This window comes from Pezoporus wallicus, unplaced genomic scaffold (genome assembly GCF_028554395.1).
Source record: "Pezoporus wallicus isolate ANWC-B61680 ecotype Strahan unplaced genomic scaffold, APGP_CSIRO_Pwel_v1 contig_9622, whole genome shotgun sequence".
Lineage (NCBI taxonomy): Eukaryota > Metazoa > Chordata > Aves > Psittaciformes > Psittacidae > Pezoporus > Pezoporus wallicus.
In genome coordinates this window covers 114,958-134,800 of record NW_026635179.1, presented here as the reverse complement: position 1 = coordinate 134,800, position 19,843 = coordinate 114,958, and the positions used below count along the sequence as shown (strand labels likewise).

At 62.9% G+C, this 19,843-nt stretch overlaps 1 protein-coding gene across 1 annotated transcript; it reads right to left on the bottom strand.

The window, feature by feature from the left end:
* Positions 1-351: 351 nt before the first annotated feature.
* HSPA12B (heat shock protein family A (Hsp70) member 12B) lies at positions 352-13,227 on the bottom strand. Its single transcript, XM_057410320.1, has 12 exons — positions 13,167-13,227; positions 11,157-11,257; positions 9,979-10,103; positions 9,526-9,712; positions 7,180-7,284; positions 6,974-7,090; positions 6,191-6,362; positions 4,963-5,049; positions 4,331-4,435; positions 2,801-3,059; positions 2,584-2,687; positions 352-987 (listed from the first exon to the last, which is right to left on the bottom strand). The coding sequence occupies exons 1-12, from the start codon at positions 13,207-13,209 to the stop codon at positions 353-355; spliced, it is 2,040 nt and encodes a 679-aa protein (XP_057266303.1). The 5' UTR covers positions 13,210-13,227; the 3' UTR covers position 352.
* Between the last annotated feature and the right edge of the window lie 6,616 nt (positions 13,228-19,843).

Below are 19,843 nucleotides of genomic sequence, written 5' to 3'. Positions count from 1 at the left end.
CACCCATGGGGCGTCCCAGAGCACCCATGGGATGTCCCACAGCACCCACAGATGTCCCACAGCACCCATGGGGCATCCCACAGCACCCACAGGCGTCCCAGAGCGCCCATGGGATGTCCCACAGCACCCACGGATGTCCCAGAGCACCCACGGGATGTCCCAGAGCACCCACGGGATGTCCCAGAGCACCCATGGGATGTCCCACAGCACCCACGGGATGTCCCAGAGCACCCATGGGTGTCCCACAGCACCCACAGATGTCCCAGAGCACCCATGGGTGTCCCACAGCACCCACAGATGTCCCAGAGCACCCACGGGTGCCGCATCACCCCCCACGCGGGTGCCGCGGGGCTCAGTTGCCGAGGAAGTCGATGGTGGCCCGCACGGTCTTGGCGGTGCTGACGTCCACGGCGGTCACCTTGATCTCGGTGTCTCCGAACTGCATGGAGGCGCGGATCTCCCTGCGCGCGCCCGCGCCGCGGCCCAGCTCCTCCAGCTCCAGGCTGACGGTGCCGCACTTGCGCACGCCGGGGTCGGTGATGTACTGCGCCTCGTCGGAGGCGCTGCAGTAGACGTTGATGACGGTCCTGCGCTGGCCCGGCCGCGCCGGGCAGTACCGGCGCTGCACCACCTCGCCCAACGCCACCGACTGGTCCACGGCCACGAAGCGCTCGAAGACGTCGGTGCACCAGGCCCGGCCGCCCTTCAGCAGCAGCTTCTCGCGGGGGTGCTTCCCCTCCACGAACTTGTTGAGCACGCCCACGCCGTAGGAGAGGGGCGAGCGGCGCACGCGCACGACGGTGGGGTCGAGGCCGAAGAGCACGGCGCCCTTGAGGATGGTGAGCCCCACGTCCTGCGGCACCAGCACCCGGCACGCCGCGCCCAACGCCGCCTGCACCGCGCCCTGCAGCATGGGCGACTCGGCGAAGCCCCCCACCAGGAACAGGAACTTGATGCCTTGGACCTCCGGCTTCTTGAGGAGATCGTCTGGGGAGGGGAAAGGGGGAGAGCGGGGGGAGTTGGGGCTGTGGGGGTGGCTGTGGAGTCACCGAGGCAAAACGGGGTGGGAAAGACCGTGAAGGTCATCGAGTCCAACCACTGAGGTCACCGAGTTCAACGGTTGAAATCAAACCCAACCATTGAGATCAAGTCCAACCATTAAAGGTCAAGTCCAACCACTGAGATCATCAAGTCCAACCATTAAGTCCAACCGTTGAGATCAAGTCCAACCATTGATATCATTAAGTCCAACCATTCAGGTCAAGTCCAACCATTGAGATCATCAAGTCCAACCATTAAGTCCAACCATTGAGATCATGCCCAACCATTGAGATCAAGTCCAACCACTAAGGTCAAGCCCAACCATTCAGATCAAGTCCAACCACTAAGGTCAAGTCCAACCATTAAATTACCACTGAGATCAACAAGTCCAACCACTGAGATCATCAAGTCCAACCATTAAGTCTAACCGTTGAGATCAAGCCCAACCATTGAGATCAAGTCCAACCACCGAGGTCACCAAGTCCAACCATTAAGTCCAACCATTATCAAGTCCAACCTCTGAGATCAACAAATCCAACCATTGAGATCATCAAGTCCAACCGCTGTCAAGTCCAGCCACTGAGATCAAATCTAACCATTGAGGACATCAAGTCCAACCACTGAGATCAAGAAGTCCATTATCACCAAGTTCAACCATTGAGAACATCAAGTCCAGCCACTGAGATAGAGTCCATTAAGACCAAGTCCAGCCATTGAGATCATCAAGGTCAACAACTGAGAGTCCTAAGACCAACCATTGAGATCATCAAGTCCAAACATTAAGATCAAGTCCAACCGTTGAGATCAAGTCCAACCATTGAGATCATCAAGTCCAACAACTGAGAGTCCTAAGACCAACCATTGAGATCATGAAGTCCAAACATTAAGATCAAGTCCAACCGTTGAGATCAAGTCCAACCATTGAGATCATCAAGTCCAACCATCGTCAATTCCAACCATTATCAAGTCCAACCACTGAGATCAACCATGATTAAGTCCAGCCATTGAGATCAAGTCCAACCATTACAATCGAGTCCAACCATTAAGATCAAGCCCAGTCATTGAGATCACCAAGTCCAACCACTGAGATAGAGTCCAACCATTGAGATCATCAAGTCCAACCATTTAAGTCAAGTCCCCCCATTAGGATCAAGTCCAACCATTGTTGTCATCAAGTCCAACCTTTGCCCCTACCCCAGTGATGGCGGGAGGGTGTCAGGATCCCAAGGCACAAGGGGACCCCCTTTGCAATGCCTGTTCCCACCCTTCAACACACCCAGTGTGAGGAGGCCCTGCCCATGGCTACCGGATCAGTAGCAGGTACAAGAAGATGCTCAACAAGAAGAGCCCCATCCCTGGCAGTGCTCAAGGCCAGGTTGGACACAGGGGCTTGAAGCAAGCTGCTCCAGTGGAAGGGGTCCCTGCCCGGGGCAGGGGTTGGGGCTGGAGGAGCTTTGAGGTCCCTTCCAACCCAAACCATGCTGTGATTCCATGATTGCTCCTTTCCAAGCCAGCCCATTCCCTGACTCCATGAAGCCCTACCGATGTGTTTGATGATCTGGCTGATGGTGGGCTGGAAGAGCTCGCTCATGGCCTCGGGGGACATCCGCAGCATCCCTTGGGACGACCACTTCACCAAGTTAACACTGGGGAAGGAGAGAAGATCCAGGCCTGCCCTCACCAGTGGCTCCCCCCTCCCAGGAGCAGAGCACCCCAGTTTAGAGCACCCCAAGCCCCATTCCCCCCCCCAGGCCCTCACTTGCTCCTCTTCAGCGCCGTCTCCACGTTCTGCCCGCGGTGCTTGCGGTAGAAGTCGATGAAGGAGAAGGGCAGGGAGATGTTGAGGGCGCTGGCGCGGGCCGGGGCCGCCGCTCGCTTCCGCGCCTCGAAGGCGATGGTGAGGTCCACCCAGGCCGCCGGGCGCTTGGCCTTGAACGTGGAGATGAAATCCGCCCCGAAGATGTGGCACAGGAGCTGCTCGAAGGCCAGGTCCACCCCCACGGCCCCATAGGGACCCCCTGCGGAGCCAGAGGGGTGGATCGGGCACTGTCCCCATGTCCCCCATCCCCATGTGCTCCATCCCCATGTGCCCCATCCCCGTAACCCCCATCCCCATGTCCCCCATCCCCATGTCCCCCATCCCCATAACCCCCATCCCCATGTCCCCAGTCCCCATGTGCCTCATCCCTATGTTCTCCATCCCCATGTCTTCCATCCCCATGTCCCCCATCCCCATTACTCCATCCCCATTACTACATCCCCATGTCCCCCATCCCCATGTCCCACATCCCTATGTTCTCCATCGCCATGGCCCCCATCCATATGTCCGCCATCCCCATGTCCCCCATCCCCATGTCCCCCATCCCTATTACTCCATCCCCATGTCCCCCATCCCCATGTCCCCCATCCCTATTACTCCATCCCCATGTCCCCCATCCCTATGTTCTCCATCCCCATGGCCCCCATCCCCATGTCCTCCATCCCCATGGCCCCCATCCTCATGTCCCACAGCCCAGCATCACCCGGTGCTGCCCCGGCTGGCACATGGGGACACCGGTGGGTCCGTGGCCCCAGGTTGGGTGCTCTGGGCCTCAGCTTCTGGCCTTGTCCTGCCCCGCAGCACCCCTGTCCCTGCCTGCCCCAGCCCAGCACCCCTGTCCCTCCGTCACCCCTCAATGCAGCATCCCTGTCCCACCTGAATCCCTGCCCCATCTGACCCCCCCACTCAGCACCCCTGTCCCACCTTGTACCCCCATAACCCATCACCCATGTCCCACTGTTACCCCCATCCCAGCACCCCCATCCCAGCACCCCGTCCCACCTTGTACCCCCATAACCCATCACCCATGTCCCACTGTCACCCCCATCCTAGCATCCCTGTCCCACCTTGTACCCCCATATCCCAACACCCATGTCCCACAGTCACCCCCATCCCAGCATCCCTGTCCCACCTTGTACCCCCAAACCCATCACCCATATCCCACTGTCACCCCCATCCCAGCATCCCTGTCCCACCTTGTACCCTCATAATCCATCACCCATATCCCACTGTCACCCCCATCCCAACATCCCTGTCCCACCTTGTACCCCCATATCCCAACACCCATGTCCCACTGTCACCCCCATCCCAACATCCCTGTCCCCCCTTGTCCCCGCATCCAGCATCCCTGTCCCCCCTCCCTGCCCTTCTCCTCGCTGTCACCAGATGGCGCCACGACCCCACTGCTGCCACCGAGGGGACCCCAAACCCCTTATGATGGGGTCCCCCCTTTTGGGGTGTCCCCCTCACCTGAGGCTTTGTAGAGCTCCTTCAGCGTCCCCTGGGGCTTCTCGATCTGATGCACGGTGAGGTCCACGGTGCCCCCCCCGCAGTCAGCCACGATGTACCTGTCACCTATGGGCAGTGCCAGGGGCTGAGGGGGGGTGGTCCTGGGTGCCCCCCACCCCATGGTCTTGGCTGCCCCCCACCCCATAGCCCATCACCCTACATCAGGCCTGACCCTCTGGGATACGCACCCCATGCTCCTGTGTGCTCCCCACCCCATAGCCCATCACCGTGCATCAGGCCTGACCCTCTGGGATACCCACCCCATGCTCCTGTGTGCTCCCCACCCCATAGCCCATCACCGTGCATCAGGCCTGACCCTCTGGGATACCCACCCCATGCTCCTGTGTGCTCCCCACCCCATAGCCCATCACCGTGCATCAGGCCTGCTCCCCCTGGGGTACCCACCCCATGGGCTTGGGGCAACGGGCTGAGCCCGTTGCCCCAAGCCCATGGGGTGGGTACCCCAGGGGATGCATCCCACTGCTCCAAGCGCATCACCCCCATGCAAGGACCCTTGGTGACCCCTCCAGCCCCTCTTCCCATCCCAGCGTGATCCCAATCGGGCCCTTCCATGGAGCCATCCCTTCTCCTACCTGCCTGCATTTCCGACCAGAGCTCCCCCATTCCCGATTCCACCAGGAACGTGCGGCTGTGACGGGATCTCCGGAGCTGTTCCCGGGCTGCGGGATGCAACGGCAGTGCCAGCATCAGGATCGGAGGGGAGCAGCCCATGTGCATTGGGAATGCCACGGTGGGATGCACTGGTTTTCCGCTCCCTCCCAACCCGATGTAACGCAGCCATCCCTGCTGCTCTTCCCATTATCCCATAGGATCCTATGGGACCCCAGCTCACCGCATCCAGTGCCCTTTTCCCTCTTCCCGGGTGGGGTTTCCTCTGCTTCCCCCCCCCCCTCCCATCACCAAAGCACCCGGAAGGGCAGGAGCTCTTTGGGAATGTGGGGTTATCCCTGTTTTCGGCACGCCGGGATGCACATGCAGCACCAGGTCCATCACCCTCAGCCTCCGGGATGCAGCTCCATGCATCCGGATGCGGCCCCGGCCAAGACAAAGGCAGGAGGCACCGGATGATCCCAGCTCCAGACCACACATGGGGGGAGCTCCGTGGGGCGGGGGGGGGGGTGATCCTCTCCCCATACAGGGAGGTCGCTGTGGGATCGGGAAGCCCGAGGCCTCGGCCCCTATGGGGGCGCTGGGGTGGTCAGGGCCAAGGGGAGCCGCTGGGAGGGATCCAGCGACATTCCAGCTGAGGCAGCAGAAACGGGAATGCCGGGAAAGGGAAGGGGGGAGGCGGCGAGGGCAGGTCGGGCTGATGGCAGGGGCTAAGCCCGTGGGGGGTGCACGGCTCGGGTGGGCTTGGAACGGGGGATAGGGGGGGAAAGGGGGAAGCAGAGTGCATGGGGTCTCATTTCCCCCCTTGGCACAAGGCCCCGCTCAGCCCTGCCTCGGTTTCCCCGTCAGCTGGGGATGCCGCGGGTCCCGGACCCAGCTCTTCCCTGTCCCTGCGCTGAGGCTTTCCCTTGGCTCAGCCGCGTTGGATGAAGTGCCAGAGCAAGGAAAACCGCAGGGAAGGGGATGGGAGCGTGGAAAAGGGCCGGGGGCGGAGGAGCGGGGAGGGAGCCATCGCTGCTTCCCCGGCTGCGGCTCTGCTCCATCGCTGATGCCGAGCGGGAGGCAGGCGCCGGGTCCATGACTGAGACCAGCTCCCTGCCCTGGGAGCTCCCCGGGATGCTCATCCCTGTGGGAATGCCCCTCTGGATGGAAGAGCAGGACCCAGTCTGGGGTGATGCCGGCGCCGCTCACCCTGCCGGAAGCTGGAGTCAATGGGATGCTCCGGAGCCAGCCCCGTGCCCGCGGCCTTGCAGCTCAGGTCGATCAGTTGATGGAGCCGGAGCTTCCTGCAGTAGATGGAGGCGGCCTCGGGCTCCAGCGCGATCAGGAGCTGCTCCGGGCTCTCCGGGGACACCAGCCCGGCCTGGAGGGGTAACGGGACATGGGGATGGAGGGGGGAACATCCCATCCCTGAGCATCCCATCCCTGAACATCCCATCCCTGAGCATCCCATCCCTGAACATCCCATCCCTGAGCATCCCATCCCTGAACATCCCATCCCTGAGCAACCCATCCCTGAACATCCCATCCCTGAGCATCCCATCCCTGAGCATCCCATCCCTGAGCATCCCATCCCTGAACATCCCATCCCTGAGCAACCCATCCCTGAACATCCCATCCCTGAGCATCCCATCCCTGAGCATCCCATCCCTGAGCATCCCATCCCTGAACATCCCATCCCTGAACATCCCATCCCTGAGCAACCCATCCCTGAACATCCCATCCCTGAGCATCTCATCCCATCCCACCCCTGCCTATCCCTGCCCATCCCATCCCATCCCTGCCCATCGCATCCCTGTGCATCCCAGCCCATCCCATCCCACCCCATCCCATCCCTGAACATCCCAGCCCATTCCAGCCCTGTCCATCCCATCCCTGCCCATCCCATCCCTTTCCATCCCATCCCATCCCATCCCTGTCCATCCCATCTCATCCCTCTCCATCCCCTCCCACCCCACCCCACCCCACCCTCACCCTGTATGCAGCCTCCCTCATGAACTGCTTGGCCGGCTGCTTCCAGATGGCCGGCACGGTGATGACCCAGCGGATGGCATCGCGCTCGGGCAGCGCCGGGCACTGCTCCTTCAGCTCCTGGCGGGATGGAGCCCCAGGATGGGAGGCGGGGAGCAGCGCCCCGGCAGCGGGGAGGCAGAGGAGGGAAGAGGGGGCCGTGGCCCTACCTGCACCGCGTGCTGCTTGAAGAAGCGGAGCGCGTGCGCGAACACCTCCAGCGCCTGCAGCTTCTTCCCGTTGACGGCTTCCAGCTCCGTGCTCATGGTGAGGTCCTGCGGGAAGGGCAGCGGCAGCAAATGGGGTGTCCTGGGCTCCCGGAGAGGCTGTGGCTGCCCCATCCCTGGCAGTGCTCAAGGCCAGGTTGGACACAGGGGCTTGGAGCAAGCTGCTCCAGTGGAAGGGGTCCCTGCCCGTGGCAGGGGTTGGGGCTGGAGGAGCTTTAAGGTCCCTTTACCCAGGTGTCCATGGGGTCTCCTCACCCCTCAGAGCATCCCAGTCTCCCCTCTGTTGGGTTAAAGCTATTCCTTGGGTCCTGTCCCCAGTCCCTGATGGAATCCTTCACCCCACCATCCCTCATCCCTCACCCCATCATCCCTCACCCCACCATCCCTCATCTCTCACCCCATCATCCCTCACCCCACCATCCCTCATCCCTCACCCCATCATCCCTCACCCCACCATCCCTCATCCCTCACCCCATCATCCCTCACCCCACCATCCCTCATCCCTCACCCCATCATCCCTCATCCCTCACCCCATCATCCCTCACCCCACCACCATCCCTCACCCCACCATCCCTCATCCCTCACCCCATCATCCCTCACCCCACCATCCCTCACCCCATCATCCCTCACCCCACCATCCCTCACCCCATCATCCCTCACCCCACCATCCCTCATCCCTCACCCCATCATCCCTCACCCCATCATCCCTCACCCCATCATCCCTCACCCCACCATCCCTCATCCCTCACCCCATCATCCCTCATCCCTCACCCCATCATCCCTCACCCCACCATCCCTCACCCCATCATCCCTCACCCCACCATCCCTCACCCCATCATCCCTCATCCCTCACCCCACCATCCCTCACCCCACCCCATCATCCCTCACCCCACCATCCCTCACCCCACCATCCCTCACCCCATCATCCCTCACCCCACCATCCCTCACCCCATCATCCCTCACCCCACCATCCCTCATCCCTCACCCCACCATCCCTCATCCCTCACCCCACCATCCCTCATCCCTCACCCCATCATCCCTCACCCCATCATCCCTCACCCCACCATCCCTCACCCCACCATTCCTCCCTTTCCCTTGCAGCCACCAGGAAGAGGACCCCACCATGGCCACTCTCCTGGAGCCCAGGATGCAGAACCTGCGCTTGGGTAAGGCTGGGCCCAGGGAGCTGGGGGGGTCCCTGTCCCCATCACCCCCCATTGTCCGTGTGACACCCGGGGCCCTCTCCCTTCTCCTCCCCACCGCAGTCACCATCCCATGGGGAGCCCCCAGTGCTGCTCCTGCACGGGGGTAACCAGCACCATGTGCATTGAGGAGCCGTGGCCCTGCCGGCGCCAGCCTGAGCACGGAGGTGACGGCAAGGACGGGCTCCATGGGGGTCCCCCAAATCACTGTTGGTCCAGAGCCCACGCGCTGGGGCTGGCTCCGGACCCATGGAAGGATGCTCTGTTCCGGATGGGTCTCCGGAGCCCCACGCTCCAAGCCCGGCTCATCCCCCTGCCTGACCTGGGGGATGCTTCCCCCCTTCCCCACAACGGGGGGGCTCCGGCCTCCCCCCGCTGCTGGCACACAGAGACATCCCGAGGGACATCCCTGTTTGTCAGGGATCAAATATTCATGGACCCATGGAAGGATGCTCTGGTCCGGATGGGTCTCTGGAGCCCCACGCTCCAAGCCTTCCACCCAACCCATTCCATGCCCCATGACCCGTGCCCCATGTTCCATGCCCCATGCTCCGTGCCCCATGCTCTGTGCCCCGTGCCCCATACCCCGTGCCCCATGCTCCGTGCCCCATGCTCTGTGCCCCGTGCCCCATACCCCGTGCCCCATGCTCCGTGCCCCATGCCCCATGCTCTGTGCCCCATGCCCCGTGCCCCATGCCCCCTGCTCCATGCCCCGTGCCCCATGCTCCGTGCCCCATGCTCCATGCTCCATGCCCCATGCCCCGTGCCCCATGCTCCGTGCCCCATGCTCCGTGCCCCATGCCCTGTGCCCCATGCCCCATGCTCCGTGCCCCATGCTCCATGCCCTGTGCCCCATGCTCCATGCCCCATGCCCCATGCTCCGTGCCCCATGCCCCATGCTCCATGCCCCATGCCCCATGCTCCGTGCCCCATGCCCCGTGCCCCATGCCCCATGCCCCATGCCCCATGCCCCATGCCCCATGCCCCATGCTCCATGCCCCATGCCCTGTGCCCCGTGCCCCATGCCCCATGCCCCATGCCCCATGCTCCATGCCCCATGCCCTGTGCCCCGTGCCCCCTGCCGTACGCTCGTGCTGTGGATCTTCATCTTGAACTTCTCGAAGTAGAGCCACTCGCGGGCCTCCTCGGGGTCCAGGTCATGGTAATAGTCCCTGGCCGTGTAGCCGAAGCTGTGGAAGGCGCCGTCGGGCGTGAGCAGGAGGCTGGTCGGGCTCTTCTGGTTGGCCACCCCCGGGTCCCCTCCTTCCCATTTCCTGCGAACAGGAGCCTGTGAAGCTCAAGGCCGGCCCCGGCCCCGGCCCCGCTGTGTTCACCCCATGGCAGCGCCCCAAGGGACGCAGAACGGGGCAAGGTCCCTGCCGAGGCCGTGCGCGGAGCTTGCGCTGCTCCCCCGGGGCTCTAACGAGCGGAGCCCTAACGGGGAGCTGCCCACGGCTGAAGCAGAGAGCATCCCCCGGGCTCCCTCCACCCCACGGCGGGGTCCCGCTGCCCCCCTCAAGGCGGCCTCGCTGCCCCTCACCTCATCATGTGGATGGCCTCGGGGTCGCTGCGGAAGCTGAAGGCGTATCCGCTGGACGTGGTGCCGAAGTCGATGGCCACCACCACGGCGAAGGACGCGGTTTGCCGCGAGCGAGCCTCGCTCCTCTGGAACACGAGGGAAGCCCTTCGGGATGGGCTCTGCGCCGAGGGCACGCACCCAAACGGGGCTGGATGCTGCCCGAAAACTGGGTAAGGGGTTTAACCCCCCATGGACCAGGGCAAGGGATGCGCTGATGCTGTGCTTTGCTCTGGTGCCGGCAGCAAGGGCCGATTCCTCCTCTTGCCCAGCTCCGGACCATGGAGCAAAGGCTCGGCGGGCACCAGGCTCCGTGGGGATGCTGTGATTGCTCCTAAAGCTCCGTGGGACAAAGGGTTTGGATGGGGCTCGGAGCGAGCTGCTCCAGTGGAAGGGGTCCCTGCCCGAGGCAGGGGTTGGGGCTGGAGGAGCTTTAAGGTCCCTTCAACCCAAACCAGTCCATGATTCCATGACTGCATTGTCAGCTGCTCCCCATCTCTGTTCCAGGAGCCTCATCCCACCCCGTGGACCCCCCAACCCAAACCCTTCCTGGCCCGAATGCCCCTGGCGGGTTCTCTGATGCTTTCCTGGCCCCCCTGTTGCTCCCCATCCCTTGTCTCGCGGCTGGCGATGGCGGGTGGAGGTGCCAAGGGGACCGTGAAGTCACGGTGATCCCTGTATCCATGCCGGAGGCTCCCAGGCGTGCGGGGCAGACACGGGAAGCTAAAAGCCCTCATTAACTTTTAACACGTCCCGCTTTGCGGGGCGCAGGAGGCAGCCGGCCGTGAAGAGCGCCGGCAGGAACACGGCTCAGGAGCTTGTCTCCGACGTGTCCCTGCTCCGGCACGTTCCCTGCCGCCCTCCATCCTCCGGGATGCCCACGGGAGCGAGCTGAGCCCGCAGCCTCGCAGTGACTTAAACTGGAACGGATGCTGGTGCTCCTCCGGCTCCTCTCCTGCCTCCTCCATCCCAGCAGTCCCATGCCTAAAGGATGCCCTGGGGTCACGCTGACCCACCCTTGGGCTGCTGTTGGGGATGGAAACCGGGATGGGAGGCAATGGGGGGGTCACCACTGACCAGGGGAAGGCCAAAATGGGGGGCAATGCCACGAGAACAGACCCAGGGACCCCCCCGTTCCTTACCGGTGACTGGGAGGGCGTCAATGGGGCGATGCTGCAGCTATCGTGAGGGGTCTCCGGGGAGCCGGGGGGGGACGGCGTGGGGCAGCGCTCGCCACTGGCACCTGTGGACACAGGGGGACAGGGATGGGGATGGAGCAGGACCTGGATCCTCCTTGAGACCCTTCCCTTAGGGGAGGGCAGCACACGGCATCCTCTCGCTGCGATGGAGACATCCCAATGGGTCATGGCCGCTGATCCCGGTGGGATCCATAGAGGGCAGGTCTGGGGTTCAACCAGTGTAAGGAAGGAGCTCGCCAGCGCTGGTTAAATAGCAAGAGAGGAAGCCCTTGGAGGTGTCAGGAGGTGCAGGAACCAGTTACACTTGGTGTTAGCACTGGGGAGCTCATGGGCATCCCTCTCGCTGCCTATGGGGGGGGATAAGGGGTGAAGAAGGGCTCCAGGAATGAGGGATCTCCTCCTCCTCTGTGGCCTGGGGACATCAGCGCTTGCCCGATGGGAAGATGCCCCATCGCTGGCAGTGTTCAAGGCCAGGTTGGACACAGGGGCTTGGAGCAAGCTGCTCCAGTGGAAGGGGTCCCTGCCCGTGGCAGGGGCTGGAGCTGGAGGAGCTTTGAGGTCCCTTCCAACCCATTCCATGGTCGGGGTGGCCTGGTTGTGGTTTCGGGGGGTTCCACGCAGCGGCGTGGGCAGGATCTGGTGAGGAGACACGGGCTCAACGCCCCCTCCATCACCAGAGAGGAAGCAGCACAGGGAGCCAAGGACCTGCCAGCCCCGTGTCCCCATTGCCCCTGGGATGGGGGGAAAACTTGGGATGAGAGGTGCTGGGGGGCACTGAGGCAGGGCAAGTGTCCATCTCCTCCTCCTCTTCCTCCCCCTCGGACCCCAACCACCCCCCTGCCTCCTCCGTGACCCTGCCCTGGGTTCCTGGTTATTCCCGGCTATTCCCGGTGTGCCGGCCCCACGGAGCCGCCTCCGCTCCTCCTGCCACATGGTTCCCATTAGCACAGGGGGATTAATCACCATGGACGGGCTCCAGCTGCTCCGGGGGGGCTGGGGGAGCGGGGCCGCCTTTCCCAGAGGTTATGGAACCCCTGGGAATGGGATGTGGGGGCCAGGCAGTGGCACGGGGGTATCCAACCGCCCCATGGACCCACGCATCCACCCCAGCTCCCAGGGCAACCCCTGTGCGCCGAGGGAGCATCCCGGTGCGTCCCTTGTTAGCTCCCTAAATCCCTCTGGCAGCACGGGAGCCCCAGAGCCTGCCCTGGGGATGCTCTGGGACCCCCAACAGCAGCAGCTGTGGGGCTGGGGCTGGACTTGATCCCCCCCCCCCATCCTGGGGCTGCGGTCCCAGCTCCCCCCAGCGCTTCCTCTCCTTGCCCGGCCAGGGCTGCATCCCTTGACACGTCCCGGTGCCAGGATCCTGCTTTGTCCCGTGCCCCCCCCTCCCGCTCCCGGCTGCTCCCCACCAGGATGCGCCTCCGGTCCCTCCATGCTCCGTGAGTGCCTTTTGCTGTATCCGTGTCCGTGCCATGAATATTTGATCCCTGACAAACAGGGATGTCCCTCGGGATGTCTCTGTGTGCCAGCAGCGGGGGGAGGCCGGAGCCCCCCCGTTGTGGGGGGGGGGGGGGGGGGAAGCAACCCCCATGGCAGGCAGGGGGATGAGCCGGGCTTGGAGCGTGGGGCTCCGGAGACCCATCCGGAACAGAGCATCCTTCCATGGGTCCGGAGCCAGCCCCAGCGCGTGGGCTCTGGACCAACAGTGATTTGGGGGACCCCCATGGAGCCCGTCCTTGCCGTCACCTCCGTGCTCAGGCTGGCGCCGGCAGGGCCACGGCTCCTCAATGCACATGGTGCTGGTTACCCCCGTGCAGGAGCAGCACTGGGGGCTCCCCATGGGATGGTGACTGCGGTGGGGAGGAGAAGGGAGAGGGCCCCGGGTGTCACACGGACAATGGGGGGTGATGGGGACAGGGACCCCCCCCAGCTCCCTGGGCCCAGCCTTACCCAAGCGCAGGTTCTGCATCCCGGGCTCCAGGAGAGTGGCCATGGTGGGGTCCTCTTCCTGGTGGCTGCAAGGGAAAGGGAGGGATGGTGGGGTGAGGGATGGTGGGGTGAGGGATGATGGGGTGAGGGATGGTGGGGTAAGGGATCTAGTGTTGAGTCATGTGGGGGTGAGGGATGAGGTATGGAGGGGTGAGGGATGGTGGGGTGAGGGATGATGGGGTGAGGGATGGTGGGGTGAGGGATGAGGGATGATGGGGTGTGGGATGGTGGGGTGAGGGATGATGGGGTGAGGGATGATGGGGTGAGGGATGATGGGAGGGATGATGGGGTGAGGGATGAGGGATGGTGGGGTGAGGGATGAGGGATGGGGTGAGGGATGACGGGGTGAGGGATGGTGGGGTGAGGGATGGTGGGGTGAGGGATGAGGGATGGTGGGGTGAGGGATGACGGGGTGAGGGATGGTGGGGTGAGGGATGGTGGGGTGAGGGATGATGGGGTGAGGGATGGTGGGGTGAGGGATGATGGGGTGAGGGATGAGGGATGATGGGGTGAGGGATGGTGGGGTGAGGGATGATGGGGTGAAGGATTCCATCAGGGACTGGGGACAGGACCCGGGGAATGGCTTTAACCCAACAGAGGGGAGACTGGGATGCTCTGAGGAGTGAGGAGACCCCATGGACACCTGGGTAAAGGGACCTTAAAGCTCCTCCAGCCCCAGCCCCTGCCACAGGCAGGGACCCCTTCCACTGGAGCAGCTTGCTCCAAGCCCCTGTGTCCAACCTGGCCTTGAGCACTGCCAGGGATGGGGCAGCCACAGCTTCTCTGGGCACCCTGTGCCAGCGCCTCAGCACCCTCCCAGGGAAGAGCTTCTGCCTAAGAGCTCATCTCAGTCTCCCCTCAGGCAGGTTAAAGCCATTCCCCTTGGCCTGTCCCTACATCCCTTGTCCCAAGCCCCTCTCCAGCTTTCCTGCAGCCCCTTCAGGCACTGGAGCTGCTCTCAGGTCTCCCCTTCAGGAGCCTTCTCTTGTCCAGGCTGCCCCAGCCCAGCTCTCTCAGCCTGGCTCCAGGGGCCTGACCCTTTACAGCAGGAGACCCTTTACAGCCCCCCTGTCAATGCAGCGGTCACCGCCCGGCTCCGGCTGCTCCCATCCTGCGGAGCCACGGGCTCAGGACCACGCTGAGCTCATCGGGAGCGGCCTCGCTCCTCCCCAAGCCAAACCCAGCGCCCGCTGCCGGCCCTGAGCCTGGGTCCTGCCCTCGGTGCCTCCCCGGTGTGCTATGGATGGGCTTCTGCTGCCTAAAGGATGCTGTGATCCCGTGGCCAAACCGGGCTTCCCAAGGGGTTCTGAGGGTCCTGCGAGGGGTTCTCCCCCCTCCAGCGCTGGGAATTTGGGTCTCCTCCAACGGGAGCCCTGCCCAGCGCTGAGCTTGCATTCCTGGTGTCCCTTTGTCCCGCACACCCCTTGTGCAGCCCCAGGGCTGGGGGGGGGGGGGGATAACCCCAGTTCTGCCCCCCCAGCCCAACGGGGCTATGCAGGGATGTCCTTTGTATCCCCACCCTGGGGGCTGAGCTCCCAGCGGAGCCTTCCTGCATCCCGCTGCTGCGGGAGCTGTCGGGGAGTGGGAGGGAGAAGCAAGACCTCGGGCTGTGGTGACCCAATGGCTTCATTCCTGCCCCTCCAAGGCCACGGGAAGGTCCGGACAAGCATTCCAGAGGCCCACCAGGATCCAGGTCTCATTGTGGGGTTGGCTCTTGGCTGCCTCCATCCCCGAGCTGCCCAGCCCCTGCCTGGGCTCCCATGAGGAATATGAGCAGCCTCAGCCCACTCTGGTGGTGGTGGCAGCAGAACAAGGGACCGAGGTGTCCTCCAGCCCCACAAAGGGGATTCCTGCCCCCCTCCGGAGACCCAGCCCCTGCACCCAATGCCAGGGCACTCCTGAGGTCTGGGGGCACCCCATGAGCCTGGCATCCCATAATCCCTGCTGGAGGAAGCGAGTGGGTCCCTCGGTTCCCATCGGCTGCGTCAGTGGAGCCCTGGTGTCCTCCAGCCCCATCCCCGGGCGGTGACCGCGCTGCCTGCACATGGGGCTGCCTGACCCACGGCTTCCAGCTCTGGGGAAGGATCCCGGGGCTCACTCCAGCAGCGTTTTCGAGGACTTTCCACCATTTCTGCCTCTGCAGGGGCTCGCGGAAACAGGGAGAGGAAACAAGTTTGGGTTGGACTCAGGGAGGCAGAGCCAGGCAAGGGAGAGGCGCCGGGGGCTCGGTGTTGATGTCGAGCATGGGATCCTTTGTGGGATTCACCCCATCGCGCGGCTCCGCTGGGATGTCCCCGGTGTGCCTCAGCCACAGCCCCTGCGCGGTGCTGGCGCTACCCCTGTGCCTCATTGAGGTGTCCCCGCCGGGACCCCAGCGTGGGGACACGGGGCCCTCCGGAGCTCAGGGGGGTCCCAACGCCCCCACCAGCGCCCTGGCACCCCCCCGCCCGCTCTCCACACTGCGGGGTGCCGGGGGCGAGCCGGTCCCCGCTGGCCCCGCGCCTCGGGCGCTGCTCCCCGCTCACCTCTGCATGGGACGGGTCGGGGCCCCCTCCGCGCTCCGGCGATGCCCGCGGGTGCCGGCGGTGCCGAACGGCTCCGCTCCCGCTGCCGCCGCCGCCCGCAGCGCCCCCGCTCCCGCCTCCCTCCGCTTCCCCCGCGCCTTCCTGCCGCGGATCGCGATCGCAGCTGCTGCAGATGTTGTGCGAGCGGGAGGAGCCGCGAAACCCGAGCCCCGCGGCGCTGCCTCCGCGCCCCGAGGGGGAAAGGGACCCCCGGCATCCCGGCCGCGGTGCGCGGGAGCAGCGGCGCCTCCGTCCACGTCCTCCCACCCCATCCGCTTCTGTTTGTGCCCCCATTCCTCCCAGTGCTGGCTCTGGATGCGCCATGGAAGCAGGGGCTGGAGGCAAGCGGGGGGGGGGGGGGGGCGCCACACTGCGGCTCCCAAAGGGCCCCAGGCCAAGAAGAAACCTTCCAGGGAGGGGCTCAAAATCACAAAGAGATCAATGAGATCATTGGGATTGTTGGGGCTATTTGGATCGACGAGATCAGTTGGGATCATTGAGAGCATTTGGGTCATTGAGAGCATTGGGATCATTGAGATCAGTTGGGATCATTGAGAGCATTTGGGTCATTGAGAGCATTTGGGTCTTTGAGAGCATTTGGGTCATTGAGAGCATTTGGGTCTTTGAGAGCATTTGGGTCATTGAGAGCATTTGGGTCTTTGAGAGCATTTGGGTCATTGAGAGCATTTGGGTCTTTGAGAGCATTTGGGTCATTGAGAGCATTTGGGTCTTTGAGATCAGTTGGGTCATTGAGATCATTGGGATCATTGAGAGCATTTGGGTCATTGAGAGCATTGGGATCATTGAGGGCATTTGGGTCATTGAGAGCATTTGGGTCTTTGAGAGCATTTGGGTCTTTTTGGGTCTTTGAGATCAGTTGGGTCATTGAGATCATTGGGATCATTGAGAGCATTTGGGTCATTGAGAGCATTGGGATCATTGAGGGCATTTGGGTCTTTGAGAGCATTTGGATCATTGAGAGCATTTGGGTCTTTGAGAGCATTTGGGTCTTTGAGATCAGTTGGGTCATTGAGATCAGTTGGGTCATTGAGGGCATTTGGGTCATTGAGGGCATTTGGGTCATTGAGATCAGTTGGGATCATTGAGAGCATTTGGGTCATTGAGATCAGTTGGGATCACTGAGATCAGTTGGGTCATTGAGATCATTGGGATCATTGAGGGCATTTGGGTCATTGAGATCATTGGGATCATTGAGATTACTAGGATCATTTGTATCACTGAAATGAGTGGGATCCTGAAGGTTGTTGGGATCATCAAGATCCCCAAAACCATTGGGATAATAGTTGAGATCAGTGGGGTGGTCATTGAGACCATTGGGATCACACCTATGGACCACACAAGTGCCTGTTCTGCTCACTGCATCCCTCCTGTCCGTGCACACACGCTTACCTGCCCTCTTACTGCCTGCTCCTTCCTCCTCCTGCCATGGCCTGAGTCCCTGATCCCAGTTTGGGACTGGGAAGAGCCTGGATGTGTGCTGGGCTCCCTGCAGGCAGGAGGGATGGGGCTGGGGGTGGTCGCTGTGGGCTCCTCAGTAGCTCTGTGTGCACACATACACGCGTGATCATGCATGGCCATGGCATGCACACACACATGCGTGTGCATGCTGCACCCTGGGCCGGCTGGACGGAACAGGTCCGGGCAGGCAGGGCTGCAAGTGCCCAGTTGTACTGGGGCTGTACTGGGGTTGTATTGGGGTTGCAGTGGGGTTTTACTTTGACTGTACTGGGCTGAACTGGGGTTGTAGTGGGGTTTTAATGGCGCTGGACTGGGACTTCACCGGGGCTGTACTGGAGCTGTACTGGGGCTTTACTGGAGCTGTACAGGGGCCATAGTGCGGCAGTACCATGGCTTTAGTGGGGCTGTACCAGAGCTGTACTGGGGCAGCACTGGGCTGAACTGGGGTTTTGCTGGCACTGGACTGGGACTTTACCAGGGCTGTACTGGAGCTGTATAGGGGCTATAGTGTGGGAGTTCCATGGCTTTACCTGGGCCTGTACTGAGGCTTTACTGGGTCTGTACCAGGGTCTGTACTGGGGCAGAACTGGGTCTGTACCGGGGATGTACTGGGGTTGTACTGGGGCAGTATCAGGGTTATACTGGGTCTGTACTGAGGCTTTAGTGGGGCTGTACCAGAGCTGTACTGGGGCAGCACTGGGCTGAACTGGGGTTTTGCTGGCACTGGACTGGGACTTTACCAGGGCTGTGCTGGAGCTGTATAGGGGCTATAGTGTGGGAGTACCGTGGCTTTACCTGGGCCTGTACTGGGGGTTTACTGGGTCTGTACCAGGGTCTGTACTGGGGCAGTGCTGGATCTGTACCAGGGATGTATCAGGGCTGTACTGGGGTTGTACTGGGGCAGTACCAGGGTTATACTGGGTCTGTACTGGGGCAGTACTGGGACTGTACCAGGGCTGTACCTGGGCTGAACTGGGGCAGTACTGGGACTGTACCAGGGTCTGTATTGGGGCAGTACTGGGTCTGTACAAGGGCTGTACCGGGGATGTACTGGGTTTGTACTGGGGCAGTACTGGGGTTATCCTGGGTCTGTACTGGGGCTTTAGTGGGGCTGTACCAGAGCTGTACTGAGGCAGCTCTGGGCTTGTATTGGGTCTGTACTGGGGCTTTAGTGGGGCTGTACCAGAGCTGTCCTGGGGCAGTACTGGGGTTGTATTGGGTCTGTACTGGGGCTTTAGTGGGGCTGTACCAGAGCTGTCCTGGGGCAGTACTGGGGTTGTATTGGGTCTGAACTGGGGCTTTAGTGGGGCTGTACCAGAGCTGTCCTGGGGCAGTACTGGGGTTGTATTGGGTCTGTACTGGGGCTTTAGTGGGGCTGTACCAGAGCTGTCCTGGGGCAGTACTGGGGTTGTATTGGGTCTGTACTGGGGCTTTAGTGGGGCTGTACCAGAGCCATCTTGGGGCAGCTCTGGGCTTGTATTGGGTCTGCACTGGGGCTTTAGTGGGGCTGTACCAGAGCCGTCCTGGGGCAGCTCTGGGCTTGTATTGGGTCTGTACTGGGGCTTTAGTGGGGCTGTACCAGAGCTGTCCTGGGGCAGTACTGGGGTTGTATTGGGTCTGTACTGGGGCTTTAGTGGGGCTGTACCAGAGCCATCTTGGGGCAGTACTGGGCTTGTATTGGGTCTGCACTGGGGCTTTAGTGGGGCTGTACCAGAGCTGTCCTGGGGCAGCACTGGGCTTGTATTGGGTCTGCACTGGGGCCGTGCTGAGGCTGGACTGGGGCAGCACCGGTGGGATCGAGGTGTGGGGCAGGCACCGGGAGGCCTCAGCCCCGGAGCCGGGGAAGCTTCTGGAGGCAGAGCAGGAGCGGGAGGAGGAGGGGAGGGAGGCCGGGGCTCCGCCTGTGTTTGCTTCCCTGGCTCCCGGACAAGGATGAGGTAGCGCTTGGGTGCCCAGGGAATTGTTGCTGGGAATGGGGCAAGGCCCAGGGAAATGCCTCCGGGCTGGGACGGGGCACGGGTGTTCCCGTGGCTGGGAATGGGGAGCGGGTGGCTGGGAATGGGGCCAGCGGCGGTGTTCCTGTTGCTGGGAATGGGGCCCCATCACTGGGAATGGGGCAGGGGTGCTCCCATGGCTGGGAATGGGGCAGGGGTGTTCCCGTGGCTGGGAATGGGTGCCCAGGGGCCAGGTGGTGTTCCTGTTGCTGGGAATGGGGCTGGGGTGTTCCCATCACTGGGAATGGGGCAGGGGTGCTCCCATGGCTGGGAATGGGGCAGGGGTGTTCCCGTGGCTGGGAATGGGGCAGGGGTGTTCCCGTGGCTGGGAATGGGGCCAGCGGCGGTGTTCCTGTTGCTGGGAATGGGGCAGGGGTGTTCCCATCACTGGGAATGGGGCAGTCGCCACCGGGCAGAGCAATCCCTCCTGCCCACTCCACCCCGTTTGCCCCTCCAAAGGCAGCATCCCCTGGGATGAGCAGGGAGCCGGTCCCCCCTGTGCCGGGGCCTGCAATCCCCACCTTCATCACCACCCTCACCATCACCTCCCATCGCCAGGCATCCCAGGGGAGGGCTGGAGAAGCGGGATGGGACCGGGGCA